At 43.9% G+C, this 24,317-nt stretch overlaps 1 protein-coding gene across 1 annotated transcript in view; it reads left to right on the forward strand.

The window, feature by feature from the left end:
- The window catches only part of SORT1 (sortilin 1), a 41,778-nt gene that overhangs the window by 13,698 nt on the left and 3,763 nt on the right, over nucleotides 1-24,317 (forward strand). Inside the window, exons 6-19 of the mRNA XM_066600276.1 lie at nucleotides 1,110-1,183; nucleotides 1,271-1,323; nucleotides 2,279-2,415; nucleotides 2,495-2,642; nucleotides 8,614-8,769; nucleotides 8,851-8,957; nucleotides 12,155-12,257; nucleotides 12,341-12,509; nucleotides 13,963-14,153; nucleotides 16,848-17,037; nucleotides 17,122-17,238; nucleotides 17,645-17,759; nucleotides 20,936-21,045; nucleotides 23,294-23,414. Of these exons, the coding sequence (XP_066456373.1) occupies nucleotides 1,110-1,183; nucleotides 1,271-1,323; nucleotides 2,279-2,415; nucleotides 2,495-2,642; nucleotides 8,614-8,769; nucleotides 8,851-8,957; nucleotides 12,155-12,257; nucleotides 12,341-12,509; nucleotides 13,963-14,153; nucleotides 16,848-17,037; nucleotides 17,122-17,238; nucleotides 17,645-17,759; nucleotides 20,936-21,045; nucleotides 23,294-23,414 (1,791 nt within the window). The remainder of the gene's footprint in view (nucleotides 1-1,109; nucleotides 1,184-1,270; nucleotides 1,324-2,278; nucleotides 2,416-2,494; nucleotides 2,643-8,613; nucleotides 8,770-8,850; nucleotides 8,958-12,154; nucleotides 12,258-12,340; nucleotides 12,510-13,962; nucleotides 14,154-16,847; nucleotides 17,038-17,121; nucleotides 17,239-17,644; nucleotides 17,760-20,935; nucleotides 21,046-23,293; nucleotides 23,415-24,317) is intronic.

The following is a 24,317-nucleotide window of genomic DNA, read 5'->3' on the forward strand; positions in this document are numbered from 1 at the left end:
TATGCAACCACATTATTTTAGTTTGAGTTTGCCACACTAAATGCTTTCAGTGGAATTGTACGGATAACTGGTGACATGGAAGTGGAAACAAATGTGAAATGATATATATATATATATATATATTACTCCCTCCATTGTATTATCCCCTCAAGGCCCATTTACAAAAATCACTCAAGTTTTGAGCGATCATCTTTGCATAACTTTAAGTAGCTAATTAGCTTCTTTTATGTCATAGGCAATGCCAAAGTAGGACACCTGTATCTGGTGTCCTGTTGCCATGGCAACCCATTGGCCCTCTGCGATTACATTGTGGGGGTCCGATGACGTCAGGGGGCGCATGTGGTAGGTAAGGGGTTAACAGTGGGTCGCTGTCCCGATGCACCCCCGATGTTGCAGCGGGAGATGGGCTATCGGTAACAGACAGCTCCCGCTGCCGGATGGCATTGGATCTATTCTGATCTCTCGCTATCCACAGGGCATAACTGTAAGTCCTGTTGCGTTAAGTACCCCGCACATACAGTTGCGCCCTGAAGCGTTACGGGGTTAAAGTAGTACAGCAAAATAAACTAGAGTTTGTTCTATCACACATGTGCGCCCTTTCAAGATGCCGGAACTGCGCTTTTTGTTTTTTCACTTCACTAAAATTGTAGAAGTTTTTCAGTACGTTATATGTTACACTAAATGGCACCACTGAAAGAATACAATTCCTTCTGCAACGAGTTAACCCTCAAACGGCTACAACGATGGATAAATGAAAGTTATATTTTGAAAGGGGAGGGTGAGAAAGGCGGCCTCCTGAAAGGGTTAAACCCCTTCACTAACACTGTGCTGTATACAGTCATGGAATTTTGGTGTGTAACAATCCCACAACTATTTGCAATGTGTGAAACCGGCAAAACCTTTCAAGCTGACCCTTCACTTCATGAGAGCTGCACCCCAGAGGTTGCACCTACAGTGTTGAGCTTGGTGTCTCTTGATAGCGGAGCTAGTGGGTGTAAGTGATAAGATGTCTCCTTAATCAGCCACACCGTTGCATCTGTTCTTGCAGAAGTGGTAATCCTGGTGCTAACAGTGGTAATTAGATGTAACGTTTCTTTTTACCTTTGCAGTATGATTTATGGATTTCTAAAGACTTTGGAGACAGTTGGACATTGATCCACAAGTCTGTGTGTTCAGCCAAATGGTGAGGAATTCTAAAACCAGAAAAAAACAATTAGTAAAAGCCGATTTTCTTTTGTAGTTCATTAACACTACTGGGATTTAATTCTAGGGGGCCCAGGAACATGATTTTATTAACAACAACAAATGGTAACAAATCGTGTTGTAAGTATGATGTGACAATTTTTTTTTTCTCCTCTGTATGAAATGCTATAAAATAACGGATGTGGTAATTGCCGTAGCAATTTCCTGCTGCACACCAACTCAGCATGGAGCAAGTGTCTGACAAGGCTCCAGCGCTGTCATTGCTTGTTGATACGTCTTTCCTGCAGCCAACCACTGCCTGGTCATATAGTTATGCCACTGAGGTCACTACTGTAGCCGTCACACATGGTCAGCACGTCATTGCTGGAGCTGGTCAACAGTCTGACGGGCTGGGAATGCTTCTTCACGGGAGCAGTGGGAAATCGCTGAAGTACTGCTACTGCTGTGATATTCTAGCATTGTCAGCTATTTGTGTGTTCTAAGGCTGGGTTCACATAGGGCAGAATTGCCATGGAATTTCCGTGCGGACCCTCCTCACGGAAATTCTGCTGTATTTACAGTAGCAGCCAAGTGAACGAGATTTTGAAAATCTTGTCCACGTGCTGCGGAAATAACCTGCACAAAATCCGTGCAGAAATTTCCTTGCGTCGCAGAATTCAAATCGTTGATATGTCAATTGTATCGCCCCCTCCGCTGCAGAACTCGCCCCTTCTCAAAGAGGGGGTGAATTCTGCACAGGAATTCGCTATGACCCGCACCAAATGGTGTGTGTTTGGAGGCAGGCGTTCTGCTGGCAATTCCGCCCCATTTGAACCCATCCTAAGGGTGAGTTCGCACATAGCTCATATGTTACGTAATTTTGGCTGCAGATTTTAGGCTGAAATTCTACAAGAAATTTGCAGTGGAAAATTGCAATGCAGCAGGTTCTGAAATCCACAGCTTACTCTTTGTTGCAGATTTTCACAGTGGAATTCGTTCCTTACAATGCAGTCCAAATCTTCATCAAAATCAGACTTTCACATGGATGTTCTCCTTCAATGGTGCGCATACTCTTACGATGTGTGTCTAATTACAGCGGACTGGTCTGCAGTGGCCTCATCGCTAACTATGAAAAGAACATCGGATTTCGGCAAATCGTTCAAGGTGCTGAAGGACCACGTCCACTCTTTTGGCTTATGGAGTCGTTTTCTACTTGCCTCTGTGATGGAAGAGGTAAGATTACTGATAACGAGAGTCCACAGATGAGGCTATTAGTGGCTGTATAGTTACTGTATGCTCTATGCCATTACAGGACAGAACGAGGAGAAGAATCCACATATCCCAAGACCACGGGGACACATGGAACATCGCTCAGCTCCCATCTGTTACACATGAGCAGTTTTACTCTGTACTGGCGGCCAGCGATGACATGGTGTTCATCCATGTAGATGATGAAGGAGGTGGGTAGATAATCATTTTACTTTATAAATCTTTATCATTCACTGCAGTACTAATAATGCTGATATTAAAGTTCGTTTTGCCTAAAAGTAATGCATCTTGCCATTTGTACTGTATTGAAATTTCCATCTTTGACATTCTAGTTCTATAGGATTGATTTGGACTCGCTACGAGAATCATTCTGTGCTGCTGTTTGTCATGTGAACAGTTACTTTAAAGGAGGAAAAATCTGCCAGGTTTTCCAAACTTGGATGACTTGTAGTATAGCAATATGATGCTGTGCCTGATAATGTGAATGCCTCAGGTCTGGGAAGCTTTATTGAATACCTAATGGAGCTCCTATACAACTCTGTGCTGTCTGTGTCTAGGAAATCTAGCAAAGTGTCGCATGGGGTAATATTGTACAGACAGCCGTAGAAAAGACTCTCCACAAGATAACACATCACTTCCGGTTGTGGAGCTGCAAGAACTATTTAACCCCCCCCCCCTTTTTTTTTTTTTGTATATATAATCTATAGCGATTTGGTGGTAGTCAGCGTATCCAATCAGTGAAGAGAAGGAAAAAAAAAGTGTTTATCCTGTGATCACCCACCAAATAAAATCCTTGTTCTTTATTTTTTGGGGTACGTAATAAATGTATACATCTATAATATGGCCCACAGGAGGCTTAGGCAGAGGCTTAGGCAATAATTGCGTCCGAGTCAGACTCTACTAGTGAGAGGATGCCGCTTTTTCACCATTCTCTTCATCACAAAGTGAGTCTGAACCCCCTGCACCCTCGAGAAGGCATCCAAGGACCACCACTGCAGAGGACCCTGACTTATCTGATGCTTAGTGGATTACCCCAGGAAACTTTAGACCCCTGACTTTACTGGGAACTCGGAAATGACAATATTCTACAGCAGAGCTAACCCTAAACCCTGGATTGTATTGCCCACGTTGTTACCCAAACAAATTTTATATGCCCAGAATTTCATCTGAGAGCACCCCCAATTCCAGTTGTACAAAATCCCACAAATGGACCCCCATGGATGCATCAGAAATCGCAAAATTTTGGGGCAATGTATGATGTATGGGGCTAGTAAAGAAGCCGAGCATTAGGGGCTGCTGGAGCATGGATACTTTATACCACACCCCAATGTTCCACATGGTTATGTCAGGAAAGTGTTTTGAAGCGATTTATGAAGTTCCTGCGTTATGACAATACGCAGCGGTGATCCCAATTATGATCGTTTATATAAAATCAGGCCAGTAATAACAAACTTACCCGGGCGTACACCCCTGTTAAGAACATTTCGGTAGATTAGTTGCTGATACATTTCAAAGGGAGGCTTTGATTCCGCTAGTACCTGCCCAGTAAGAGGGCACAGTGTGGCGTGAAAATGTAGGAGTTGTGCAAGAGTACATCAGCATGCTCCTACAGGTTCTGGATTCATGAAGGAAAGGACACCAGAATCCCCACCCCTTCATGGTAATTGCAGGAAAAAATTGTATGAGAATTGGTGACCCCACTACTGGACCACTGCGGGGTTACCATCTATACCTGGATGATATTACACCAGTGTTCCCCCTGTTCCAGAGCCTTACTGAGAAGAACTGCGGCATGTGGCACTGTTAGAAGAAAAAAAAATCTGAAAAGCCTCAAATTCTGAGAAGGGGTGAGAGCCGGGCGCTATGTAGTGAGAATATACTGTTTGTCAAGCTTAAGACAAGAGGGATGTACTTTTATATTGAGCACAATACACTGCCATAGCAGTACCCCCTGTCCAGTGAGAGATACCAGTACAGAGACCCCCAAGCAGACTGCGTCCCTGACTACAACAGGTACCTGAGAGGGGCTGACCTGCCAGATCAAGTACCTGGGCCGTACAATGCTATGTAGAAAACAAGGGTGTGGTATAAAAAAGCAAAAAACTGGCAGTGCACATCATACAGGTGGCACTATATAATGCCTATGGGCCACATCATGTGCAGGACAGAGGGGGCACCTTTCTGGAATACCAGGAGGAGATCATCAAGGCCCTAATATTTGGGGAGCGTGGTGGTGGGATAGAGGGGAGAGGAGAGTAGCACAATACTTCTAGAAGCAAGTCCACATGTATTGTACCAGGGCAACCCGTTCCTAGTGAAACTCCATCCACTGGTAAGAAGGGAAGGTACCAAGTCTGTTACAAACGAGGCACAAGATGGAACACCGTTTATCCCTATGAAATGTCTCCACACAACCCTCCTGCGCATTGGATGGCTTCACAATATCCTACACATCCTGGAATATTAATGTTGTTATTGTGTTGTACCGCCATTATGATTTACCCTGCTGGACTCTGCACACCTTATACATAAAGCCATAAACCGGTCCTTGAGCCTGCCATGTATCTCAACAGCTGTTTATGCCCACATATGGGGTGTTTCTGTGCTCGGGAGCAATTGGGTAACATCATAGTGTGGTGTTTTTGGTGTTTTTTTTTTTTTTTTTTTGTTTGTTTTTTTCCCCTCCTATTGGCCCTGGCAAAAATGTCAATTTTTCAAGTAAAGTGTTTTAAAAATAAATAATCACAAATCGCCTGTGGAGTCAAATCGCCCATTACACTCCTCGCTGAATTCCCTGAAGGATTTCGTTTCCAGAATGATTTCATTTCTTGGGGGTTTGAGATGTACTGGTACCTCAGGAGCTGCAAACACAACATGGTACCTGAAAAACATCCCAGCAAAATCTGCATTCCCAAAAGCCAAATGGCGCTCCTTCCCTTCTGTTTGGGTGCATGGCTGGGCTCAGAAGTTTACATCCACCTGCGGGGCATTTCTAAAAACTCCAGAATCCGGGTAGTAAACTGAGTTTTATTTCTTTGACTCTTGCGGTGTTCCAGAAAAAATGGTTTAAACACTGCATTGTGTCCACGGGGACATCGCACGTTCCGAAGCGCGGTATTGGGCCGAAAAACTCTGCCTGACATTGCGCTTGCCAACGTGCGTTTTTCATTCAAAAACTGCTTTTATCACTTTTGTGAAATTTGCGAATCTGAGGCGATGGGTTTAACGTGCGCTGGTGGAATGCAAGTGTTTCTCATTGATTTCATTGTGAAAACTAACATCGCACAGCATGCACAGTGCCACGCAATGTCTTTTAAGGTCCCATTGACAACCGCAGGCGTCGCATTCTGAGGAACGCCCAAAGATGAAAAAATGCTAGGATTTTCATCCTCCCCGCATCACAGTGAGGGAAAAGATTGCTCATGTCAATAAGCCAAAAGAACGGCGTTCATATTGGTGTGTCTCACAAGCATAAAACTCACCTGAGATTCTCACCCGGGTGAATAAGCCCTTACTAGCAGAAAAACTCAGTTTGAAAATTGTGAATTTTTCCAGATTCTCAGTAAGTTTTGATTATTAATTAACAAACAAATAAAAAAACATTGCTTAAAATGTGCCACTAACCTAAAGTACAATATGTCATAAAATAAAACCATTTCCCCTTTTGAACACTTCCCCCACACCTATGGCCACATAGTGACAGATGTCTGGCTTTGAGAAATAAGGCCATGTCCTTAAGGCCAAAATAGGCCGTGTCATTAAGGGGTTAAGCATGTGGGTGTTTTTGCAATTTGAGCAGCAGGTCACCAGAGAACTAAAACTGCTGCAGGGATCTATGTAGAAGTTCCGGGGAACCGTGGAAAGTTACTGGGACTTGTGCTGGAGATCTGAAGCGACTTAAAGTCCCCAGTAAGGAGTTTTGCGGGATCTCCTAGAGGTGCCGTCATATAAAAGCCCTGTGTACATAATACAGGGATCTGATCTCTGCACATTATAGTTGAACCTGCTGATTGCTCTCCTACACTGTTTACTTACTTGGGAGTAGTTAATCGCCTGTTAACCGCTGCCTCTCCTTGTAAGCGCAGGCAATGGCCACCCTCATGATAGGACACTATGGCAGGCAGTATGCTAAACCACTGGCTGGCAATAAAGGCATCCCGGATTAAAAGGGCCACCTCAGCCCTTAAAAATCTGCTTTGTATTGTTTGTTCTTTATCTATGAATTTCCAATGATTTTACGAGAGTGTATACATGCATGCATACATAATTTTTATTTATTTTTTTTGCCATTAGACTAATACACTACCCCCATTAGGTCTATGCATTAATATATGTATAAGGCATATATTGATGGTGGGGGGTGGGTGGAATAGCATGAAATATAAGCTCCCCCCCCCCCCCCCCCAAAATAAGCCCTAGCTACACTACATGAAAAGGGGGGGGAAGAAGAAAAAAAAAAAACACTCGCCTAGTAGATGTTGTCTGGGTCTCTCGTGCTGGGCTGCGGCGCTGTTGCAGGCTTTCGTGTAGTCCTGAATGCTGACTGAGCATTTCTTCCTGATTAGCGGGGCTTGAATACCCCGTCTTCAGCAAGCAATTGCTCGGATTGCTTCATTGAGCGCCGCATCAGCCAATCTGAGTCGGCGCTCGATCAACCAATCACAGCCAATCATTAAAGGACATCAATGAATGGCTGTCATTGGTTAATCGAATGCTGACGCGGCGCTCGATGAACCAATCCGAGCAATCGCTTGCTGGAGGTGGGGTATTCAAGCCACGCTACCAAGAAGAAATGCTTTGTCGGCGTACATTTTAAATCATTTGGTGTCAAAGGAGCGTCCAGCATAATGGCCCATTTACATGCCATGATTATCGCTTAGAATAGTTAAAATTCCTGTGGGAATTTGACCGATAATCGTCCTGTGTAAATGCATTCGAAAAACCTGAACTGCTTGCTGTGAATAGCGAGGGAACGGGATATAGCCATAAATTGCATCACCTTCTTAGTATGGGCGCTGGAATACAGAACGGCATATATAGCCACTAAAAAATTAATTCTAAGCAATAGTACATCTAATGGCTTATTTACACGTCTGTATATCGGCCGGGTTTTCACGCCTGGCCAATATACGGTGTCCCTTTCTGCAGGGGGAGGAGGCGGGCTGGGCCTGGTGCAGTGCACTGAGCTCTTGTCCCCTCTCTGACCCTCATCACTGTGTGCAATGGAAGGGGTGGGATGGGGGCGGAGCTAAGGCTCGCCCCATCCTATTGCAAATAGTGGCAAGGGGCGGGAAAGGGACAGAAAGGGACACCGTATATCGGCCAGCCGTGAAAACCCAGCCGATATACGGATGTGTGAATAAACCCTAAGGCAGTCAAATCTCGCCTTTTGAATCCTTTAAAGGATGACTTAACCTTAGGACACCGTGGACATGAGGCCTTAAGGACATGACCTATTTTGGCGTTGAGGACCAAACTATTTTTTTTTCTTATTTCAAAAGCCATAATTTTTTTTTTTTAATTTTTCCGTCGGCGCGGCCATATAAGGGCTTGTTTTTTGCGCGGCGAACTGTAGTTTTTATTGGTACCATTTTTGGGTACATAGACTATATTGTAAAACTTTTCTTATAAAATATATATATTTTAACGCTTTTTGCCATGCAGGATAAAAAGCATGTTCAATTTATTGAACGTGTCAATACCAAATATGTGGTCTTTTTTCTTTTTTTTTTTTTTTATGCTAATATGGGAAACCATGAAAAAAAAAGGGTTTAACTTTTTTTTTTTTAATTTTTTATTTTTTTTGTACTTTATTTTGCTCTTATTTTTACACCACTTATGTCCCTCTTGGGGACTTTTACTAAAACACTAATGATCGCTGCAATAAGGCATCGCAGGACTTCTCTCCTGCCATGCCTTATCGCTTATTACAGCGATCTTATCTCGCGATGTTATCGAGAGAGACTGCTGGAGTCACTTAGGGAGCACGCTCCCTCTGTGAACCCTTTCCCTGTCGCGATCTATCTCCCATGATGTACCCTTACGTTATGGGGAGGGAAGGGGTTAAAGTCCAAAATATGTATGTAAATTAAATATCTCAAATAGATTTTGTGTATATAGAATCTTTTACACATACATGTCTCTTTATTTTCCGTACTGTAGACACCGGATGTGGAACCATTTACACGTCTGATGACCGAGGCATCGTTTACTCCAAATCTCTGGAGAGACATCTGTACACAAAGACTGGAGGGGACACGGATTTCACCAATGTCACGTCCCTGCGTGGGGTCTTCATTACCAGTGTGCTCTCTGAAGGTTAGCAGAGGCTGATTGTTGGCCTGTTGGGTGTCAGTGTTTCCCATGTTTGTGTATAATAGTCCCAACTTAATTTTCCAGACAACTCGATCTATTCGGTAATCACATTTGATCAAGGAGGTGAATGGAACCGCATCAATAAGCCTGAAAATGCAGAATGCGATTCAACAGCCAAAGATAAGGCAAAGGTGTGTGTCCAACAAGAATGTCTTTAAGAGATGGAATTAGGGGTTTTTTTTCTATAGAAAGATATTCCATGTCTTAATAATAAAACCCATCCTATAGTATTTTTGATGGCAAGAATAGTTCAGGTAGCAGTTCTTACTGGGCGGTGGAGAATTGGAACCCGGATAGTTGAGTCTATGGATTCCAACATTATTTGTTATGTTCTACTTGAAAAAAACAGATCTGAGAGGACCTGTCACAACTCTGTAATAAAGAGGCCAGTGGGAACACAGACTTAGATAAAGCTGCTAGGGACCCATAGGCTTTAATGCAAAGAATATCCTTGCATTCATATGAATACTCCTAATTTAAAGGAATCTGTCACCATGTTCTTGCCCTTCTACTGAGAGCACCATCAGGTAACATAGTAACATAGTATGTTGGGCTGAATGAAAAAAAAATGAAGAGACGCTCACCTGCTTGGGAAACTGCACTTCACCGCTATTGCAGCAACACCTCCTCTGTCTAATCAATCCGCCCAGTCCCGGCGGCCGTCAGCAAGGCAGGCCGTAAAAAATCTGGCATCTCTCAGAAACCCCTCAAATATTTTGCCAATTATTGAAGTGAGACTTACCAGCCTGTAGCTTCCAAGCTCTCTTTTGGACCCCTTTTTGTATATTGGAACCATATAAGCAATGCGCCAATCCAGTGGTACAGCCCCCCTCCCCCCGTCTCTATAGTGTCCATAAATATAAGAAATCGCGATGTAGCTATCATGTCACTTAGTTCCGTAAGGTAGTGCCAGTCACACCGATTACAGGGATATATCTGCTGTGTGGATCTGTGCAGGAGTTTTGGAGAAACTTGTATTCTTTTAGTAGCAGCCAGACCCAGAACTAGTCCTGCATATTCAGCTAGCCACACCCACCCCGCTCTCCAGCCAATGACTGGCAGCTCTTTATATGCACAGTAATAGGTAGACAGCTGTCAATCATTGGCTGGAGAAGCGAGATGGGTGTAACTAGCCTGCAGCTTATGAAGATCCACGACTACTTGTAGTCCTTTCTGCATGTGCTGCCAGTGATAAAAGGCGAGTTTCTCCTACGCCTGCACAGATCCACCCAGCAGACCTATCACTGTAATCAGTGTAACTGGCACTAAGTCTTGCCCATCCGCAGCTTCCAGTGGATGGAAGGTTTTGGCAGTAAGAGGGTAACATTGACAGCAAAACTGCCTGTCGTGGGTGGGCACACAGTGGGACCGTACCCGTAGCTGTGAATAGGAATTGCCCTCATTAATCTAAACAAAGTGATTCCAGCATCCAATAATGCCTAAAACGGCAACAGCTGACATACTGGGGCATATATAGGGCATGTTTACACAGGGCGGAAATCCTGCAGCATTTCCACATCAAAAGCAAAGCCAAAATCCACACCATTGTTGCGGATTTTGAATTGAAATTGGTGGCATACCCAGTTTCAGTCAATTTCAGAAGTTACAGTACCCCCCTCACCTCCAAAATCTTTGGCCGTTAGCGCACTCCTTCACCTGCTACCCGGTGGCCTGTAGAGAGAGCAGTGCTGCTGGTCAGCTGATGGCATTGTCATATCACCTGACCAGTGGTGCTGCTCTCGGTACAGGCCGCCGGGTATCAGGTGAAGGTGTGCTGACTGCTGAAGATTTCAGAGATGAGGGGAGTCCTGTATCTTCTGAAATCTACTGCGGATATGCAGCTGATTTCAAATCAAAATCCGCAACAATTGTGCAGCTTTTGACTTCTTTCAATATAGAATTTCTTCCCCTTGTAAATGTACTCTTAAAAGGACCGGTCACATCCCTACAACACCATAAACTAAGTAATAGGAGAGCACGCACACGAGACTTAAAGGGGTTGTCCCACGCCAAAACGACTTTTTTTTTTTTTTTTTTTCAATACGCGCGTTTCAGTTCGGCGCGAGACAAACACAAGGGATGGGTTAAAAAAAAAAAAAGGTTAGTACTTACCCGAATCCCCGCTCTGCGGCGACTTCTTACTTACCTTACCAAGATGGCCGCTGGGATCTTCACCCACGATGCACCGCGGGTCTTCTCGCATGGTGCACCGTGGGCTCTGTGCGGTCCATTGCCGATTCCAGCCTTCTGATTGGCTGGAATCGGCACACGTGACAGGGCGGAGCTACGCGATGACGCGTAGAAGGGCGCGGAGACAGAACGCCGCTCGTGCCGAGACCCAAGAGAAGGGAGAAGACCCTCCTGCGCAAGCGTGTCTAATCGGGAGATTAGACGCTGAAATTAGACGGCACCATGGAGACGAGGACGCTAGCAACGGAACAGGTAAGTGAATAACTTCTGTATGGCTCATATTTAATGCACAATGTACATTACAAAGTGCATTAATATGGCCATACAGAAGTGTATAACCCCACTTGCTTTCTCGGGACAACCCCTTTAAGAGTCAGATTGTCCTGGTCCACAGAGTTGGACACCGCTGGAACCGGGAAGCAGTTGAGTAGGAAAATTGCATTGCCCAGCTCCTCGTCACCTCCCCTATCTTCACCATAACTTAATTTATGGTACTGTAGTGATGCTGACGGGTTCCCTTTTAAGACTTGTACACTAGATTTCACTTCCCCCCCCCCCCCCCCCCCCCCCAAATGCTGAGCCCTGTCTTCCTTTAGTAAGCGGGGCCTGGCGTTAGGGTCATGGCTAGGGCTGCCCATCAGATTTACTATCATTTTATCCCAGAAACTGGTGTGAATTTATAGCAGAAACTTCAGATGGCTCATAGCTGGTGTGGGTTTTAGTCTGGCGCATGGAGGTGCTGCTTGCGCCTCTTAACACCCTTGTCCCACTTGCATCGGTACTAAGCTTACATAGACCAGCATGTGAGGTGTCCGTCTTGGTAAACCTACAGATCTGTCACAGAATAAGTCACTTGCATGATATGAGGAAGAGCGGTATGTCTGGCTAAAACATGAAAGCTGGAGCTGTTCATATTTTCTACTAAATGGATGCTAGAAATTTGCACTTTTTTCTTCTCTCATTTGCCCTATGTACCTGCGTCCTCTGTGGGAGTCAGCGGTTTATTACACTGCACTTTATTACACTGCACTTTATTACACTGCACTTTATTACACTGCACTATCTTCCCTCTTATTGACACATTTTCCTGCAATATCCTGTATGGAAATGCATCCTTTTTTTCCTTTTTGTCCCACAGTGTAGTTTGCATATACACGCGCAGTACAGCATGTCACAGAATCTTGCAGTTCCGCTACCACCAATGTCTGAGCCAAATGCTATAGGAATAGTTATTGCTCATGGTAAGTACAGTTACATAACCAGATAGAGTAGCTTAATTGTCTTGTATTCTGCTTTGAATCCGCTGTGTATTACGGTGTTGCAGGCAGCGTGGGAGATGCGGTGTCCATCGCTAGTCCCAGCGTATACCTCTCGGATGACGGCGGTTACTCGTGGACGCGGGTGTTGGATGGTCCTCACCATTATGCCATCTTGGATTCTGGAGGGCTCATTGTGGCGATACAACAGAGTGATGTTCCTGTCAACACAATCAAGTGAGAGAAGAGGGGTTTATTGGCTTTGAGTTGGAGTGTAGACTTTATATGAGTCTTGACAGATCCAGGTGAACTAACTGGCAGGATCACAATCTTCTGGATAAGCTGCTTGGAACACAAAGGAAATTCATCTGTGTCCAAGCTTTTTCTTCTCTTAGACGAACCAGATTTAATTTGTGCCTTTTTAGCATGAGTTCTAGCTAAATATTCGCATCCCTCACTAATCAGCTGTGGGGCTACTGCCTAGCACCCTGAAACTGTGTCCATTATCAGTGTTGGCTCCCACAGGCTTGGGAATACTGGTCTTTCCCCAGACTGGGAGCACTGTGTTTATGTACCACACCTCCTTGTAAAGCGCTGCATTAGCTGTACCATTTCTGCCTGCTGGGGGACAGTTTAATTCTCATTCCATTCTACATTCACTTAACCTACAGACCGTAAGTGTATAGTCAGGAGGCTGTATTATAACTGTGTGACAGGAGCTGTACGTTCATTGTTGGTAACTGATAGGGGAGTCTGTGTCCCCCTCTAGGTAGTTTTTGTGATGGGGATCATCTAAAGGCATAAAACAGACTGAAAAATTGACTGTTTTCAGCGCGGCTTTTGAAGCGGCTTCGCCACCTGCATTCTGCGGCGGCCATCTCTTCCCCATAGAGAGGAGAGATGGCTGCAACGGAGACGGCAATAAAATTGACATGCCGCAGCTTTGAGTTCCACGTGACATGTCAGTTTTATCGCAGCTTGGCCACAATGGGACACAGCGTGTGGACAAAAATCTTGTCCACTTTGCTGCTTTATCCTGGAATAAAAAGTGTCGGCAGAAAGTCTGCACAGAAATTCTGTGGCAATGCCGCCCTGTGTGAACCCAGCCTAAGCATTTTTGCAATAGGTCTTTATCACCCTGTACATGTTTCTTACAAACCATCTATTGATATTCAGTATCTGAAAAAGGGCTGAGAAATCTTTCTTCGTCTAGGTGTAAACCAGTAGAGGGCGCTCCATCCGGATGTGTCTCCCCTGTTTTCATATTGGTTCATTAATGTTCCTATTATATAGCATTTATTTTTAATATCAAGGTTCCCCTAACCACCCACCTCCATGCTTAACAATTCTTGCATGCCGACGGCACTGTGGAAGGCTTCTCCTTGAGCGCTGCTCACTCCCCGCTGGACTCGACATGCTGGCAGGGCTGGCAGGTGCATCGGGTGAACACTATTATATGCCAGAGCAGGAGAGGGGTTTGTAAGAAGATCTACAGAATAGGCTGATAAAATCTATTGCAAAAATGCTTAGAATTGCTAATTTTCTGTACACTTTAAAAATAAATAAATAAAAAGTGCATGTCTGCTGTTCGTAGATTGCATAAGTTGCCCGTCTTTTCAAAGCACCAAGTTCTGGTGGGTGTACTATGGTGTGCTCTATGCCACTTTATACTCTGTTTCCATTCGTTTAGGTTTTCAACAGATGAAGGCCAGTGTTGGTTCTTGTATAACTTCACCAACGATCCTCTGATGTTCACTGGTTTGGCTTCTGAGCCGGGCGCTCGCTCACTAAATGTTACTGTATGGGGATACCGGACTGGTTTCATTCGCCGTATTTGGATGTCGTATACTATAGACTTCGCTGCTCTTCTCAAGCAAAGCTGTGAGTGTAAAATACATCCATTAATTCCTGTCTAATAGTCATCTGAACCATCCTAGATGTCCCACCATCCCCTTTACTCCATCTAATAGTCCACTAGCATCGGGGTGTCACATTTTTTTTTCTCCTTGCAAAGGACTGAAAGTTACCTATTTTTCTAAAAAAAAAAACAACCCCATGACATCAGCCTTGTAAATTCATAAGGCCTCATATCCACGGGCAAAAGAAGAATATAAATCCGCAGCGGATTTTAACTCTTCTCCCGCACGCGGATCCGCACCCCATAGGGATGCATTGACCCCCCCCGCGGGTAGATAAATACCTGCGGATGGTCAATAAAAGGGATTTAAAAAAAAATGGAGCATAAAAAAATCTGGACCATGCTCCATTTTCGTGCGGGTCTCCAGCGGGGACGGCTCCCGCGGGCTTCTATTGAAGCCTATGGAAGCCGTCCGGATCCGCGGGAGACCTAAAATAGGAATTTAAAAGAATTAACTCACCCGCAGCGGGCCGGCAAGGTCTTCTCTTCCTCGCGGCCGGATCTTTCTTGCTTCGGCTCGGCGGATGTGCCCGACGCATGCGCGCCGCCGGCGAGACGAGTTCATCCGCCGGCCGAAAAAGAAGATCCGGCCGTGAACAAGAGAAGATCTGCCCGGTCCGCTGCGGGTAAGTTCTTATTTTAAGCGCTCATGTCCGCGGGGCAGGAGGGATCCACTGCAGATTCTCCATGGAGAATCCGTAGCGGGCCTGATTTTCCCCGTGGACATGAGGCCTAAAGGTTTCTTTACAAATCTGAGATGTTTGATGCCCTTCTGGTTTGTCAGTTATCAATGACACTTACAATTTTGATAAGAAACCAATGCACAGCACGCTCACATCTTGTACAGCAGTATGTACCCAGCTGTTCAAGGACTGCATACATGGTACAAGATGTACGCTGGACGACGTTGTCAGTCATGAAGCACATTCTAGATGGGGACTGTACAGATAGATTAGATGAAGATATATATACAAAAATTTCAAATAAACAGTAATTAAATACAAATTTGTTCTTTCAAATTATGTTTCTTTCAAAGTCCCTGACTCGGTCACTAATCCCAAGTCATACACTAAATACACAGTACAGTAATTGGACAGCCACACACTCACTTTGGTTTTGACTTGTATAGCTCTTATCTGTAGTTCTTCTGTTCCTCCTCTGTGTTTGTTTGAAATGGAGTTTGGGAATAATTGTGATCCGTGTGGAGATCAAATCTGGAGATGGTTTGTCCTGTAAAGTGGCATTGCAAAAAGCTGATGTGGCAGAAGTGGGAGCTAGAAATATCTCCTTTAGTCTTTTTAGGGATTTAATAGTAGACTAATATTTCAGTGGAAGTTAACGGTGGCAGCTGCGTTGGCATGAGGGACACAATCTCTAGGAGTGGAGACTGAGGGTAGCTCAGCATATAACTTTTCAAAGAGGCAGTACTCTTAAAAGCCTTTATAACCTTTGAGTGGGGTTAGCGGTCAATGCTGGAGTTGGAATCCATATTTAGTCATCTGTATTAAGGCATTTCTTAGCTGCAGGCATCTTCTCTGGCTTAGGGCTTATTTACACTAGCGTATATCGGCCGGAGTTTTCACGGCCAGCCGATATACGCTACCATTTGAGCAGTCCCCCCTTCCTTTCCCTCCCCCTGACGGCTCTGTCTCTCTCCTCCACTCCAGCGTTTGCAGTGGGAGAGGACGGGGCAAAGTTGAGCTCTGCTCTGTCCCACCCACTTCCGTTGCTGGCTATGGACAAGGGGTGGGAGCTTAGCTCTGTGGCCTCAGGTAGATCTGTTATGTTCCCACCAGCAATCTGGAGAAAATTTTTTTTACATGTTAGTGGATACCTTTAAGTTAGCAAGCAAACCCTGTTGAACATACAGAGGGTGGCCAAAAATATGGAAACTCCATATTAAATGCATGCCTTAAGTTACATGGGATTATAAATTCTATTTTCAATAAGACATGTAGAGATCGTGTGTTGTGTGACACAGATGCTGCCGAGCAGAAGTGAACATCTACCCTGGCAACAAGGTTCCATTGGTCAGGGGTTTGAGCCACTCGGCTGCTGTTGCCAGCCGGCTCCCCAAACCATCCAGAGCAGGCCAAGAGGTGAAGTAAATACAAATTTGGTGGGATAGCTCTCCTCCAAACAGGGTCAAAGGGGCAGCTCAGTGCTAATGATTAAAATCCTATGCATCTTGTATGGTATTTCCATATTTTTGTCCATCCTTTTATATGTCAGAAGCAACAGGGTAACTAGCTAAGTGGAGGAGTTAAGGACTCCATAGCAGCAAAATGGTAGGAAATGTTTGAAGACTATTCAAAATGTTGCTCAAGGGGCTACATCAAGATTGAAAGTTATACCCTATCCACAAGTTGGGGGCTAATTCTACTATCAGTGGGGGGGTCTGACTGCTGGGGCCCTCATCACTCCTAAGAACGGAAATCCTAATGGTTCCCGCTTTGCTTCCTAAATGCAAAATTAAAGTAGTCAGTGGGAGGTAGAATTCGCTTTCAAGTATGCTTAATAAATTACAACTTCAAAATCTCAATCGTTCCATGAACTTTTAATGGTGTATAATTAGAAATGTATCTTTGTTCGGTTGGGTACTTGTTTGTATGTTTCTAAATATGTGATGACTTTTTATTTTGCTTGCATTTTACTAGGTGCAGAGAAGGATTACCTCACCTGGTTGGCACACTCCACAGACCCAGGAGCGCCGTCTGATGGTTGTGCTTTGGGTTATAAAGAACAGTATCGGCGACTTAAGAAATCCTCCATGTGCCAGAATGGCAGGGACTATCTAGTGAGCCGGGAGTCTGTGACTTGTAACTGCACACTGGACGACTACATGTGGTAATGTCCTCTATAGGCACACGATGACCCGTTTGTAGTTTTGCATGCTGGAGTTTGGAAGCTTCCTTTTTTCTTTAATCCTAGTGACTTTGGATATTATCGTGAAGAAAACAAGTCGACGTGCATGGAGCAGCCGGAACTCAGGGGCCACGAGCTTGACCTGTGTATAAATGGAGAGGAGGAGAAGCTCACAACAAATGGGTTAGTGTGATCGTGCAGAACTGCTGCCGCCATTACTTTACTCAGTGGAGACAGATTGGTAGAAAATGTTAAAAATTCCCTTTTAGTGTGCACAAAGGATGTGAAAATGCTTAGAAAAAAGCAGCCTCTGCAGACTCCTGAATGCTGCACGTCTGGCTTCTCTACCTTCAGTGATAACTGCTGATCTTGTGTGTTTGTGTTGTGTTTTTTTTTTTTTTTTTTTTGAAAACCCATTAAAATTATTTGGGGGAAAAATATGGAAACGTGTTTGTTTGGTTTTTTTTTTTGGGTGCAGAAGGACAAACATAATTGTGACTGAAGGCCCTAATGCAGATGTGAGCACAGTTTTATGTATGTGGAGCAGAGAGAGATGTTGTATAACTGTTACTTGACTTGTTATCCGCAGGTACCGTAAGATCCCTGGAGATAAGTGCACTGGTGGAATAAACCCTGTTCGACAAGAAATGGACATGAAGAAAAAATGTATAAATGACCTATCTGATAATTCTCAAAAAACGCAGGTAACTGCATTAACCATTTAGTGTTAGGAAATGCTCAAAAATAAACTTCTACTATTGTTCCTGTTCTGGAAGAGCAAAAAACAAATTAGAACAATGAAAAGATGTGATTAGATTTCATATATCTTACACATTTGACTACAGGAAAGGGGTTTGAGTACATTCTGTATGCACCCAAAAATAAAGGGTCACTGTCACATAAGGAAAAAAACAAATCTCTTGCTCATTGAGGGCCAGGCTGCTGAGGCCCTCATGTCCACTTGTGTAGGAGAGTCTTCAATTTTTTATATATATATTTTGTGTGGCAACAAAGTGCGCTTATGTGAATGGGTTCTATTAACTGCGTATTCTGTGCACAAAATGCCGCGCAAATACGTTTGGGTGACACAGTCCTTACTGATCCTCTACCTGTCAGACCTGCAGATAAGTCTTTTCTTCACGGTTTGAAAGGAACTTGGTTATTTTTTGCTGCATTGAACTGTGCTTCTAGACTTTGTGCTGTGAGACTGCGATCACACAAACTGTTGATTCTCAAAAACTTGTCATGTGATTTTTGTAATGGCCTTTGGTCTACCAACGTCTTCCTATCAGACTTCTGCCTGTCCGTTTACAAGTGCTTTTTTTATGGTATAGCAAACTGTACAAGATGCCTCCTTGGGTTTCTTGGTAATTTCTTTGTAGGACAGACCTACGCTTCTAAAGTTATAATTGTCCTTGATTAATTGCCTTTTCCTTGCCACTGGGAAAGCAATGTGCTCTATCCTGAAGAGCAAAACTATCCAAATCCTTGCCTAGAGGGCTTATTCACACGGGACTCTACGCACGCAAAAATGATGCGCATAAAGAAACGTATGGCTATTGGAACCAATGGTTTCCTAATGGAATGTTCAGATGTTTTTTGCGTGTCTAAAATTCCTTCATCTGAACATTCCCATAGGAAACCATTGGTTCTAATTAGAGATGAGCGAGTATACTCGCTAAAGCACTACTCGCTCGAGTAATGCGCCTTAGTCGAGTATCTCCCTGCTCATCCCTAAAGATTCGGGGGCCAGCCGGGGGTGGGGAGCGACGTGGGAGAGCGGGGAGGAACGGAGGAGAGATCTCTCTCCCTCTCTCCACCCCCCCCCCCCCCCCCACTCTCCCCTGCTCCCCGCCGCAACTCGCCTGTCAGCCGCGGCGGCCCCTGAATCTTCAGGGACGAGCAGGGAGATACTCGGCTAAGGCACATTACTCGAGCGAGTAGTGCCTTAGTGAGTATACTCGCTCATCCCTAGTTCTAATAGCTGTAAGTGTGTTTTTGTTTTTTTTTTGTTTAAACTAGCATGAATTTTGCGCACATAGGTCCCGTGTGAATGAGCCCAGAGGGTGTAATGCTGTCTGTTCCAACACTGGTTATATAGAATCAGAGGGTTTGAAAGTAATCTACAAAAGCTGAGACACCTGTAGGAATAGTTTGCATCCAAATTCAAACCATAATTTGTGTTGCTCTTCATGTGTTCCCTGACATTTAGTACTTTGGTTAAAATCATATATTCAGACAGTTGTTGCATTTCAGGTTAAAATTTCATATATTTCCATGTTTTTAACTTTCCTTTTAAACCATTCCACGTTATTTGCGGGCTTGAACTGTCTTTAATGTGTAAAAAATAAATAAAACATTTGAGGTGTTCTAATACTTCTGACTGGTAGTGTATGTCACTGACTGATATGTAGTGCTCTATTTACACACCCAAAACAAAACTCACTGTAGTCCTGGACAAAAAAAGACAACCACACCACGTCTGACTACTGGATGCACACTGCGCAGTAATGCTCATCGGTAGTGTAAGACAGAACCTCTTTTCTGAACGGACACCACTGGTCAATCCAAGCAGCAATGTGTTGTATCTCACACTAACTATGCACAAATTGATGTATGGCCTTTGATATGCTAGATCTGCCAGGGCTAACTTGGCATTATTGTGAATGGGAAGCGTCTAGCTATTACATTTTCATCTACAAAGTGGTAGACCACTCAAACTCGCAGTTCGGGGCCACCGAGTACTTAAGCGTGTGACTTGTGATATGTTGCATCCCTCACTTGTGTTCTAAAATGCCTATGGAAGTGTCAGGAGTAGAGATGAGCGAACGTACTCGGCCACGCCCCTTTTTGCACCGCGATTTTTCGAGTACTTCTCTACTCGGGTTAAAAGATTCGGGGGGCGCCGTGGGTGACCGGGGGTTGCAGAGGGGAGTGGGGGGAGAGTTAGAGAGAGAGAGAGCGCCCCCCGAATCTTTGCACCCGAGTAGCCAGGTACTCGAAAATAGCTATGCTCGATCGAGTAATTACTCAAAATGAGTACGTTCGCTCATCTCTAGTCAGAAGCTTCATGAAATGGGTTTCCAAGATTGATCAGCTGTGTATAAGCCTAAGATCACTAAGCAATGTAGAACTTGATCTGGAGTGTGTAGCGGACACCACTAATAAATTCTGGAGAATCATGTCTCACTATCTGGTAAGTATGATGGACTAAGGTGGGCTACGCTCTGCTTGCCATGTGAAGTAACTGGTGTGGCTTGCACAGAGCCCGGACCTCAACTCCACCGAACAGCTTTTGGATGAATTGTGATTGTGAGCCAAATCTTCTTGTCCAACATCCGTGCCTGATCTCCTAAATGTTATGTTGGCAGAACGGGCAACAATTCCCACCGCCACAGTCCAAAATGTTGAAAGGTTTCCCAGAAGAGTAGAGGCTGTTATAGCTGCAAAAGGCAGCACAACTACGTAATGCCTGTTTTTTTTGCTTTAACGCATCTCTTGAGCAGATCATGGAAATCCAATTTATGAAGCAAATGACAAGTTTTCTCCAAGGGACGGCAGTTCAGAACTTTTTAACAGCTGAGGACCAGAAACTTCATTGTGCTTGAGAACATGCTGGTCCAGTTCTATGGGCAGTTGGGCACATGTAGCCCATCGCTTCACAGCTGACCAGTTGTTGTACATCATCAAATTGTTGTAAAATTGGCATTCTGTATGGCTGCATTAAAGGTCCCTGACCACTTTATTGTGGAGCTTTTCATTAAAACTATATATATATATATATATATATATATATATATATATATATATATAATATTTATTTATTTATTTAAACTTAATGGACCAAAGGAATATCGATTTGCCTGTTCTTTTCTTGTAGGATAAGCCAGCAGCAAGTTCCGTTCCGCTGATCCTGTCTGTGGTTGTGGTGCTCTTGGTTGCTGTGGCTGCAGCTATCCTGATAATTAAGAAATATGTTTGTGGGGGGAGGTAAGTGCATGAAAAATAAAACTGAAATTGAGGGTAATTTTAAAGAACTGGCGATGATATCTCTAATATCTACTTTACCGCCGAACTCCTGGACTGTTTGGTCTACTGCCGTCTAATCCGCTATCTCTGCAAATTCTCTTCTCAACTACTTACGATGTGGTTTTCGTACACTGCTCTACAGAAACTGCCTTTTTATTTTAAAAAATTACCTGATCTCCTGACGGCTAATGCTGAAGGTAGCTGCTTACTGTTGATTCTTCTGGATTTCTCTGCAGCATTTGACATCATAGGTCACCAGCTCCCCCTATTGGCGTGCAGGATACCGCTCTCTCCTGGTTTTTCCTCCTACCTCTCTGACCGCTTATTCATTGTATCATTTCCTGGCTCTAAATCTTCTCTTCCCCTGCTGTTGATGTTCTTCGAGGTTCAGCTTCTCTTCCCTCCCCCAGCTACTCAGTCTCGATCAGCGGATTTGGCTTTCAGTACAATCTCTACACTGACACTCAGTTGTACACCTGTTCCTGAGACATCAACCCTCTACTACTACAAAACGCCAGTGATTGTCCGTCGTCTCTAACGACTTCATTTCTGATAAAGATAGGACGTGAACTTCTTGTGTGTTTGCTGTTTACTAACAGATGTAAACTTGATTGACTCTGATCTTTACTTCACTCCCTGTATTCAATCATTTGCATGCTCATGTCACCTGCACCTCCAAAACCTCTTCAGAATCCATCCTCTCTCTGTAGAAATGGCCAAAACTTTTATTCGTGCTCATTATCTTATTTTTTTTTTGTTTTGTTTTGCCTTGCTCCTAATCTGTCCTCTCACTAAACTTTTTCCCTCTTCAATCCATGCTGAATACAGCAGCCAGGCTTTTTTTTTTGTTTGTTTTTTTTTTTTTTACCTAGTCACTACAAGGATGCCTCCACCCTGTGCCAGTCACTACACTGGTTGCCCATTCACTATAGAATACTACTTAAACTTCACACTCTCATCCATGAAGCTCTCCACAGCGCTGCACTGCCCTGTATCTCCTCCCTCGTCTCTACCTCCCTATCCATCCTCTTCATTCTGCTAGTGAACTTTGGTCTACGTAATTTTTTTTTTCTGTATTTCAAATCTTCCGCTCTCGTCTCTAAGACTTCTCCAGAGCTGTTTCGCTTTTCTGGGAGGCGCTACCATAAACAATCTGTTTAATCTCCAACACTCACAATTTTAAGCATGCCCTAAAAACCCATCTCTTTAGAGAATACAATATAATCTCCCTAATCTAACTCTTCCCTATTTATCCTGTGTCTACACTCTGGTTGAACTTTATTGGTGTTCTCCTTACATCCTAATGTACTTATCTGTATATGCACAGATACCAGCTGGTGACTGCTTCACATAGCATGATGTAGACTACCCTATTTATAGAAGATGACTGGACCGTTGCACAGAACAAGCAGCTGTACCTCGTGTGTCACCACTTTTTCCCCACAGAATTTAAGCTTTTGCAAGCAAGGTCCACATTCCTAGTGTTCAATTTGTTTTTTAATTGTTTACTGTGTATGCCTGATTTTGTCTGTACATGGACCCCCTGATTTGTAAAGTGCTGCAGAATATGTTGGTGCCCTATAAAGGTTATTAACGAACTTATATGTAACCCAGAAGTTTGGCCTTGATATCTGACATGGGCTACATCCTTTTAAAAAGTTTGTTCAGGAATTCAACAATGTAGCTGCCGTCTGTGCAGTTTGCGGAATCCCGTCCTAGCACAGGTTGAATGCAACTCGAAGGAGAAGGAGGCGAAGCTTAATGCCATACTCTTCCTGCCGTTACCACCTAGCCTAACAGGACTGAACAGTGTGATGTTGGGTTTGCTCTCTTCCCCCTCCAGTACAGGGATGCATCTAACCGTCTTAGGATGTTTTTACACAGACTTCATAGATGGCATCCGTTTTGTTGAGTTCCTGGACAACCCCTTTTGAAGGCCTCAAACCCTTCATGAAAAATGCTACAGTTCCTCTAGTTAAGTGAGTAGTAGTGACATTTTTGTCCTGGTTTGAAAGAAGCACTTCGGCAAAAGTTAAAAAAAAAAAAAAAAAAAGATTGTGCCTGATACGCATCAGACAGGCAGCTGCAGTGCATAGAAGTGGCTGCACTACACAAGAGACCTCCAAATGTTTTTGTCATAGTGGCCTTTTAAAGGGGAGATTTAAGTCAGTCTGATGTCCGTGTTTTTTTTGTTTTTTTTCTTCCACAGGTTCCTTGTGCATAGATATTCTGTTTTGAGGCGGCATATGGATACCCATGGTGATGACCCCTTGGACACCAACATTGGAGAAACTGGCAGAAGAAATGGTTACCATGATGACTCTGACGAGGCAAGAACAGACTGTTTCTAGGCATTATGTAGATCATAATTAGTGCACTTTATTGATGTCTTGAAGTGTAGAAGATAAAACTGCCTTCCTTTTTTAAAGGGGTTTTCTGGGACTTCTCTACTGATGACTTATCAGGTTAAGACCTAAATAGTTGGATGGTTTGGGTACACCACTCGGGACCCTTGATACACTGAAGTTACCTGGGCTACTGTTTGTGTAGAGTCAGACGCATACAACTTGGGCTGCTTTAATAGATACAGAGCTATTGTTGCAGGCACAGCTCCCATTGAATTTAATGAGCTGTGCCTTTAATGTTGGCAGAGCTGTCTGCACTTGTAGTGGGCCTTGTAACTACTTAGCAGCGGATCCCTGCCGATTAACTATTGATGACCGATCCTGAGGGTAAAACATCAGAAGTGAAGTTCTGGAAAACTCCTTTAAATCTGAGTAAGGGAGCATTCACATAGCGTTATTTAACACGGGGGGTTCTGTGCCAGCACAATTATGGAATCCCCAAAAGGAAACCAACAGGGCCATTCACCTCTATTGTGAAACTGACACTTCTTTGATGTCCCGTTTTACAAGGCTCCCACTTGTTTTCACTTTATTTGAAGTACAGAATAACGTCATCCCATACTTGAATTACATCATAATGCCACCATTGAGGACTGGCGATTTGGATAACCTTCAATTTGCCCTGGACACCTTATCCTGTCCTCAGTCATTTTTTTCCCTCTTTCAACACTTTTCTCGAATTGTCCTTTAACACCGCTCAGCCCAGGGCTCTTCACTCGAGTAAAATCTACTCAATTTAACAGAACATCTGCTATCTTTCGGAATGATGTCAAATTTCAATTCGGCACTGTATATGGATCCTGAGTCTCCTCCAGTGGTTAATTTGGT

The sequence above is a fragment of the Eleutherodactylus coqui genome, chromosome 4 (genome assembly GCF_035609145.1).
Source record: "Eleutherodactylus coqui strain aEleCoq1 chromosome 4, aEleCoq1.hap1, whole genome shotgun sequence".
Taxonomy (NCBI): domain Eukaryota; kingdom Metazoa; phylum Chordata; class Amphibia; order Anura; family Eleutherodactylidae; genus Eleutherodactylus; species Eleutherodactylus coqui.